General features: G+C 42.0%; 1 protein-coding gene across 4 annotated transcripts in view; it reads left to right on the forward strand.

The window, feature by feature from the left end:
• runx1t1 (RUNX1 partner transcriptional co-repressor 1) overlaps positions 1 to 5,151 on the forward strand; it is a 58,518-nt gene extending 53,367 nt beyond the window's left edge. For all 4 annotated transcript variants that reach the window (XM_067613095.1, XM_067613097.1, XM_067613096.1 and 1 more), the window contains exon 11: positions 767 to 5,151. In XM_067613095.1, the coding sequence (XP_067469196.1) occupies positions 767 to 1,087 (321 nt within the window). In that variant the 3' untranslated portion in view covers positions 1,088 to 5,151. The remainder of the gene's footprint in view (positions 1 to 766) is intronic.
• The last annotated feature ends 2,958 nt before the right edge of the window (positions 5,152 to 8,109 follow it).

Consider the following 8,109-nt stretch of genomic DNA (forward strand, 5'->3'; position numbering starts at 1 on the left):
CTTGTTGTCACTTTTGTTGCCAGCTCCTACAAAGAACATGGTCCTGTAACTAGAAGTGACGTTATAGTCAGGATGGAAAGCAAAATAAAGCAAAGTATCTATTAGCCGTGCTTTCCTCCTTCCTCTTCTTTTCCGACAGAGTAGCTACCATGTTTAGAAAGGTGTTACCAATTCAGCTGAGCGGAAATAAGGGAAGGAGCTTTCATTTGCTAATCACCATTGGAGACCTTGGCGTTTAATCAGTTAAGTGAGAGAGAAATATGGCTCACATCTGACATTAATTGCAGGGGTGATGTTTATGAGAGAGAATCACCCCGGAGGAGAATTTTCAAAAGCTGTTTGTAACCTTGTTCTTCTGTTTCCTGTGGATATGCAGCTGCCCTGACATTCTCTCCCTGCGGTTTCCAAGATATATAAGAGGCCCTAAGTGTAATAAAAGATGGGTTTTTGATCTGTCTGTGATTTGTTTTCAGCTGAAGTGTTGTAAAAGCAGAGGCTTGTTCAGTTAATGCGCAGACTGGTGCACTGATATCTGTTGCTAATCTTCACGCTGTGTTTGCTACTGTAGTTCTCTGTTTGATTCAGTCATCAAATACATGATTATCTTTTGTGTCAATAGACGCATAAAATAAAACAAAGGGTCCAAACAGTTTTATCAATTATAAGAAGTTCATCAGCTTAACTGGCAAATTGTCCATCTGATTGTGAATCCTGTTCCTGCATTATTGATTTGTATTAGTTAACTTTGTCTCTTTCTGTCTGTCAGAGCTGCTGGAACTGTGGTCGCAAGGCCAGTGAGACCTGCAGCGGTTGCAACACGGCACGCTACTGCGGCTCCTTCTGCCAGCATAAGGACTGGGAGAAGCACCACCATGTTTGCGGTCAGACCCTCCAGGCCCAGCAGCAGCAGGCCAGTCAGCAGCAGGGAGGCGTACCAGGGTCAGAGACCCCTGCTCCCATCAGTTCCTCCGCCTGCACCCCAAGCAGCGGGACTGGGAGTCCGGCTGCTACCCCGCCTGCTGCTACCCCTCGCTCATCCACCCCAAGCACCCCGTCCTCCTCTGCCCTGGATGGCACACCGCGTTAAGAGACTAACATGGAGGATGAGGGCAAAGGCCTCCGGGGCGTAACAGCCAGCCCTCGACCCCACAAACAGCATGACTGTCTACATTGCCTTGCAAAGATACTAAGCTAACGTGGCTAACAGAAAGAGATGGCAATGCTTCTGTCTATCTTGCAGCGTAGTCATAGAAAGAGGAGGAGGAGGTCCATAATCAGGTCATATTGACTTGCCATGACTTTAAAGAAACACAAAGATATTCTTTGTTTTGAATGAATGAATTTAAATATTGACATCCTTTTATCGTTACACTTGCTATTCTCGTTGTCCGTTTGTCGTTGTGCCTGTTGTTGTTAATGTTGTTGTCATTGTAGCTTATCTTATTTTTTCTTGTAAATATAAAGAGACTGAGCAGAGATAGCCGTGAACTCGAGACAAGTATATCTGACCTCCCCTTTTTAAAACGTTTTTATTTCCCATCCTTGAATTAATGCTTATTTCCTTCCTGTACCTTGGACACGAGACTAGTTGACCTCAAGAAAACATTTTACCAAACAACATACCAAGGGAACATAACTAGCTAGCAGAAAGACTGACATCATCAATATTCTTTGTAAAGAAAGATATCAGATTTAAATACCCTGAACGAGATGACGGATGGATAGATAAATAAGTTTTCTGCCTGGAGAGGGGAGAGGAATGGACTGAATCTCTGGCCCACAGACCGACTGCCATGAAATGGGCAGATGTGCAGCAGATTGCAAGCAGAGCCAGCTGTTCAACCAATGTTATTTCCCTCTCACTTGTAATAATATCCAGGTCAGTGGGCTGGGAAATACAAATCCATCTCCCTGAAGGATGTAAAAGGAAGAATTCTTGGACAAGATACAAAACTTTGCCCACTGCACATGTGGAGTATGTACTGGCTACAATTCACACATGCATGCTTGGTGGGTCACAGAAGCTATCAAACAGGAAGTGAAGTCATCATCCCCACTGGTGAGACTGTCAAATCACCAAGACAGCAGCCGTTGGGTCACTCAGAGCTGAAACCTACAGTATGGAGAACTCAGTAGGAAGCTCATTCTGCGCCCCATCCTGTCTCAACTCTGACAAACATTTTCATCTTTCTTCATGTTCTTATTCTTTTTCTGTAGATGTCATGGTGTTAAAGACTTCTGTCCTGTGATGTCACCAATGGTTATTTATTGTATATGTGTTGGACAATTGTGACAATGCATAGTACTTCAACCAGTCACAACTCTAAGTCCTTCATAACTCTCTCTCTCTCTCTTTCTCTCTCTAGCTGGTGCAAAAAGAGATAAAAAAAAAAAGAAGTTATCATTTTTCCAAGCTGCTTTTCTATTCTGTGTGTAAGTGGTAGATCACCCGTAGTTCTATAAGTTTTACTTCCCTTCGTCCTCAAGAAAAGACACAAGCTATATCTCAGAGCTGCTACTTGAGTCCGACCCAGATCTTTTCTGAGAACTAGCATGTTGCGCGGAATGCTAACCTAAATGTTTTGTACAAGGGACATACATAAATGTATTTGCACTGTCACAGAGGTTATTTCGGCATGCTTCTTTTCAGCATACTTGTGTTGTCAGTATAGAGCCATAATTCATCAACCATTTTGTATGTAGTGATAGCATTATCTGTTTTAACATTTTTGGGGGTGGGGGGGTTGGAAAAATGTAAAATCACCAAACCACTTACTTTTTTTTTTCTTTTCAACATGCTAGCAAAAGCGGCCATAACATTTTTTTAGTAGTTGCAGACAGTGCATGCACATTACTGAACGTTTGTTAAATATTTGTTATTTTTTAGAAAAACTGAAAAACAACCAAAAAAAAACTAAAAAAAAAAAAAAAGAAAATATTCTAACAAACTAACTTTCCAAATGCAGAGGTGTAGACTCCGATTGACAGCTTTAACACTGCAAAGCACCAGGTAACACACAGTATTAACACAAGTGATAAACAAAAAAACACCAAAAACAGCCAAAGACTGACACCAAGGACCAAAATCCTGATTTAAACAATTTTCAAAAGAGGTTTATTCTCACAAACATTTGGTTATTTATTTCTGTGGTTTTGTTCACGCATTCATGGAACAAACCAATTTAAATGTCATAAAAGTCATTTATTTTAATCTGTTCTGGAAGGAGCAAAACCAGTGGCACTCATCTTGCATTGTGAAATGAGAAGGTGTGAATTAAACACAACGAACATTTCACAGCAGTGTTACATTTGAACTGGAGCAATAATAACCAATGAGACATGAACACTGATAACTTCTGTAAGCATTTTCAAAGAAATTTTTGAGATATTTTCAAAGATTTTATTCTTGTTTGCGCATTTTCTCATTACACCAATGTTGGATTTAGTGCCCATTTCAGCTTTAAGCAGTTAAGTTTTTGATTCTTAAAGAGGTGAATGTGAGACTGGGCTTTCACACCAATGCCATTTTGCAGTTGTTTTATATTTATTTATATCAGTGTATGTCATTTTTTTTCTTTTGGCACAAATAAATCAGTCGCAGCTTTGTTGTAAACCTTCAATGTAAATCAAACAAACCTCTCATTCGCAGTAAGAGAGCACTTACCCTGACGCACACAAAGGCTCTTCACCCCAAACACCCAAACACCTTGGTGCTACACAGAAGCGCGTTACAAATTCTGACCTCAAGGAACAAGTGGAGGACCACAAAGGTTCTGGGCAGTTTGCTCCCTCTGTACTTCCTCATCCCTCTCGTCTAAATAAAAAAACACACCTGCATTCTTGACTCTAAAGGGTTAAACAATCCAAAAAGGTGTCTGACACCCTACTAGCGACTCCTCAGAAGCTGTGAAGAAACAGCCAAGCTGTTTTTAGTGTATTTGAAAGTATACAACAAATAACATGTGTGTTCATCATTATCAGGGCAAACCTGGCTTAAAAAAAAAGAAAAAAAATACTAAGACAAACATTATCGCTCAATAATTCTTTGAGAAGCTCTATTTTTTTCTTTCTTCCCTCCTCTATGTGTGTTTTGCTACAAATTCCTCGGTGGCAAACAAGTCTCACTCTACCTCTTACAGCACGATAAGAGCATCAGTCGCGGCGCTGATACTGGTCTAGTCGAAACCAAATGGGCACAAGAGAACAGGAAAATAAAAAATCCAAAGTCGAAGCTCATACAGCTGCAAAACCATATCACTACTTGGTAACAATGCAGACCTCATAAATAAATGAAACATAAATGAATAGAAATGAGAAAAAAAAAACTGAAAAAAACTTTTGTTATGTTCCTTTATGCCTGTGGCGTTTCTAGAGTGCATCAAGAGTTTGAATTGTTTGAACAGATTTTAAAAATTGTGCTAATTTTAAAGAAAAGTGTTGTCGATTCCTCTTTCGATGATACAAGCTAAGGTCACAGATAAAGAAATGTTGTTTCTCTCTTGCTCTTTTTTCTCCCTTGTTCCCCCTCAACCTTTTTCTCGTCTTCTCTTCTCTGTTGTGAAGACATGCTAAAGTGCTTGTCGACTTGTCAGCTGGGATCAATTCAAAAGGGTGGATATACAAAAGGCAAAGCTTGTAAAAAACTAAAAACACTTAAGGCTATGAATTTAGGCATGCCTGTTTTTCACAATAGGGGGAAATGTTATTTCAATTTCCTACTTATCAACAAACATTGGGGAGGTATGTGGGGCCAACAGTGAATAGCAAAGGCCGTAGCATTATTCTGGGGGAGTGAGTTGATCTTTGGGGGTGGGAGGGGTTTTTTTGCGTTCTCTTGAGAAAATTTATTGTGAAAAAAAGAGCTCAAATGATTTGAAGTTGTTGTGCAATACTTAATTGAGACATGAAAACCACAGGTTAGTGGTAGGCTGACACTGGGCGGTCTTTCCATCGCTTAGAGTCAGTGTCCTCTAGAGAGCTTTCCAGTCTACTATGTCAGAACTGTGGTTTCTTGTTGATTTTATTTCTTTTATTTCTTTATTTTTAATTCTTTTGGGGCTGTAAACTATGGTCTGTCAGTCTGTGAAACTTTGCAGTATAATTCTGGTATTGTTGTTCTCTTTACGGTGTAATAAATATGTTAATACCTGCCTCGGAGACTTGAGACTGATGTTCTTTCATTACAGCAGCAGTATCCGAGATTGGCAACAGTATCCGGATGAGTATCGACACAGCCAAAATTAACATCCATGTCCTTGTGGCTTAAGCTAGATATATACTCTAAAAGAGGAAGGTCAGATGAGGTCTTGGACCCATGTTGAAAAAGCACTTTTTTTTAGAGCTGATTCCTTCAAAGGTAGGGCAAAAGGTGGATTGAAGTGGTCAAGGGTGTAATTATAAAGCTGAAGTTGCTCCAAGAAATAAAAGGTTTAGGAGGAAACCGTATGCCAGCGCATATCTGTCCCTGCTGTTTTTCAGAGCTTCCGACTTTCTGTCCACTTCGTTAGCTAATGCAACATATAGGTACTGTACACACATGTGCCAGATGTTGAATTGGTTCAGCTGCTCCTTTAATAGAGTGAACATCCAGACAGTAAGAAGCGGAAAATCAGTTGACACTGATGAAGGCTGTATAAGTGAAACCCAAAGTATGACTGCTAAGTACATACACAGCTTTTTCATTTTTCCATATTGTTGGCAATTCTTCCTGTTTCCATGCTTTGGACCTCACTTTTTTTTTCACTGAGGGACGGTGCTATTTGTACAGTAACGTCTAATCAGGGCAAAAATGTAATTACCTGCCTACTGTTGCAGTATCTTAAGAAACTGTTTATGGCTTGTCCATCTTTCAGTTTAAGTTTGGACATGTGCACCTGCTATGTTTTTTTGTTGATAGCTTGGAAGTAAGAGCATACATCTAAAAAACAAATACATAGATGTAGGATATGTGAATCCAACCACTGGGGGTGCACAAGCCAATGCATTCTTAGTGCCGGTCCCAAGCCTGGATAAATGGAGAGGGCTGCATCAGGAAGGGCATCCAGCGTAAAACCTATGTCAAATCAAATATGGGTCATAAATCAGATTTCCATACCAGATCAGTCGAGGCCTGGGTTACCAACAGCCACCATCGGTGCTGTTGACCAGCAGGGTACCAGTGGGAACTATGCTACTGTTGGGTAAAGGAGAAGGAGATGGGGAAGGCATGTCCGGTGGCAGCGGGAGAGGAGGAAAGGTAGGAGTGTGGAGGTAAGAGTTGGAACTATGAATTTCGGCACTATGACTGGTAAAGGGAGAGAGCTGGCTGATATGATGGAGAGAAGAAAGGTAGATATACTGTGTGCAAGAGACCAGGTAGAAGGGAAGTAAGGCCAAGAGCATCGGAGGTGGGTTTAAACTGCACTACCATGGTGTGGATGGGAGGATATAGGGGTTATCCTGAAGGAAGAGTGTGTCAAGAGTGTGCTTGAGGTGAAGAGAGTGTCAGACAGAGTGATGAGTATGAAGCTGGAAACTGAAGGTGTGATGATGAATGTTTTCAGCGCATCTGCCCCGCATGTTGGGTGTGAGATGGATTTTATGAAGAGGATGGAAATGGCTGTGGTGAATATGTATTTCAAGAAGAGGGAGGAGCACAGGGTAACATATAAGAGTGGAGGAAGGTGAACAGACTATGCAGCAGGAGGTGCAATCTGAAAGAGATTGGAGACTGCAATAGCATCCAATGGTGGTCTGTAGGATGATGTTGGAGACCAAGAAGATGAAGAGAATGAAGGTAGAGCCAAGGGTTAAATGGTGGAAGTTGAAGAAGGAAGACTGTTGTGTGGAGTTCAGGTAGGAAAACAGGCAATGGGTGGTAGTGAGGAGTTGGCTGGGTAACTACTGCAGAAGTGGTGAGGGAGACAGCTAGGAAGGTACTTGGTGTGTCATCCCGACAGAGGAAGGAAGACAAGAAGACTTGGTGGTGGAATGAGGAAGTACAGGAAAGTATAGGGAGGAAGAGGTTGGTGAAGAAGAAGTGGGATAGCCAGAGAGATGAAGAAAGTAAACAGGAGCACAAGGAGGTGCAGTGAGGCGAAGAGAGAGGTGATGAAAGAAAAGGACTTGTACTGATTGGCTAAACAGAGGGATTGAGCTAGAAAGGACATGCAGCAGGTAAGGGTGATGAAGGATAGAGATGGAAATGTGCTGACTAGCGAGGAGAGTGTGTTAAGAAGGTGGAAGGAGTACTTTGAGGGGCTGATGAATGAAGAAAATGAGAAAGAGAGAAGGTTGGATGATGTGGGGATAGTGAATCAGGAAATGCGGTAGATTAGCAAGGATGAAATGAGCGCAGCTATGACGAAGATGAAGAGTGGAAAGGTGGTTGGTCCAGATGACACACCTGTGGAGGCATGGATGTTAAGGAGAGATGGCAGTGGAGTTCTTAACAAGATTGTTTAACACAACCTTGGAAAGTGAGAGGATGCCTGAGGAGTGGAGAAGAAGTGTACTGGTTCCAATTTTCAAGAATAATGTGCAGAGCTGTAGTAACTACAGAGGTATAAAGTTGGTCAGCCACAGCATGAAGTTATGGGAAAGAGCAGAGGAAGCTAGGTTAAGAGGAGAGGTGATGATTAGTGAGCAGCAGTATGGTTTCATGCCAGGAAAGAGTACTACAGATGCGATGTTTGCTTTAAGAATGTTGATGGAGAAGTATAGACAAGGTCAGAAGGAGTTGCATTGTGTGTTTGTGGATCTGGAGAAAGCATTTGACAGGGTGCCGAGAGGTGGTGTGGTATTGAATGAGGAAGTCAGGAGTGGCAGAGAAATATGTAAGAGTGGTGCAGGGTATGTATGAGGGCAGTGTGACAGGGGTGAGGTGTGAGGTTGGAGTGACAGATGGGTTCGAGGTGGAGGTGGGATTACATCAAGGATCGGCTCTGAGCCCTTTCTTGTTTGCAATGGTGATGGACAGGTTGACAGACGAGATCAGGCAGGAGTCTCCGTGGACTATGATGTTTGCGGATGACATTGTGATCTGTAGTGAGAGTGGTGAGCAGACTGAGGAGAGGCTGGAGAGGTGGAGGTCTGCACTGGAGAGAAGAGGAATGAAAGTCAGTAGGAGCA

Source organism: Thunnus thynnus, chromosome 15 (genome assembly GCF_963924715.1).
Source record: "Thunnus thynnus chromosome 15, fThuThy2.1, whole genome shotgun sequence".
NCBI lineage: Eukaryota > Metazoa > Chordata > Actinopteri > Scombriformes > Scombridae > Thunnus > Thunnus thynnus.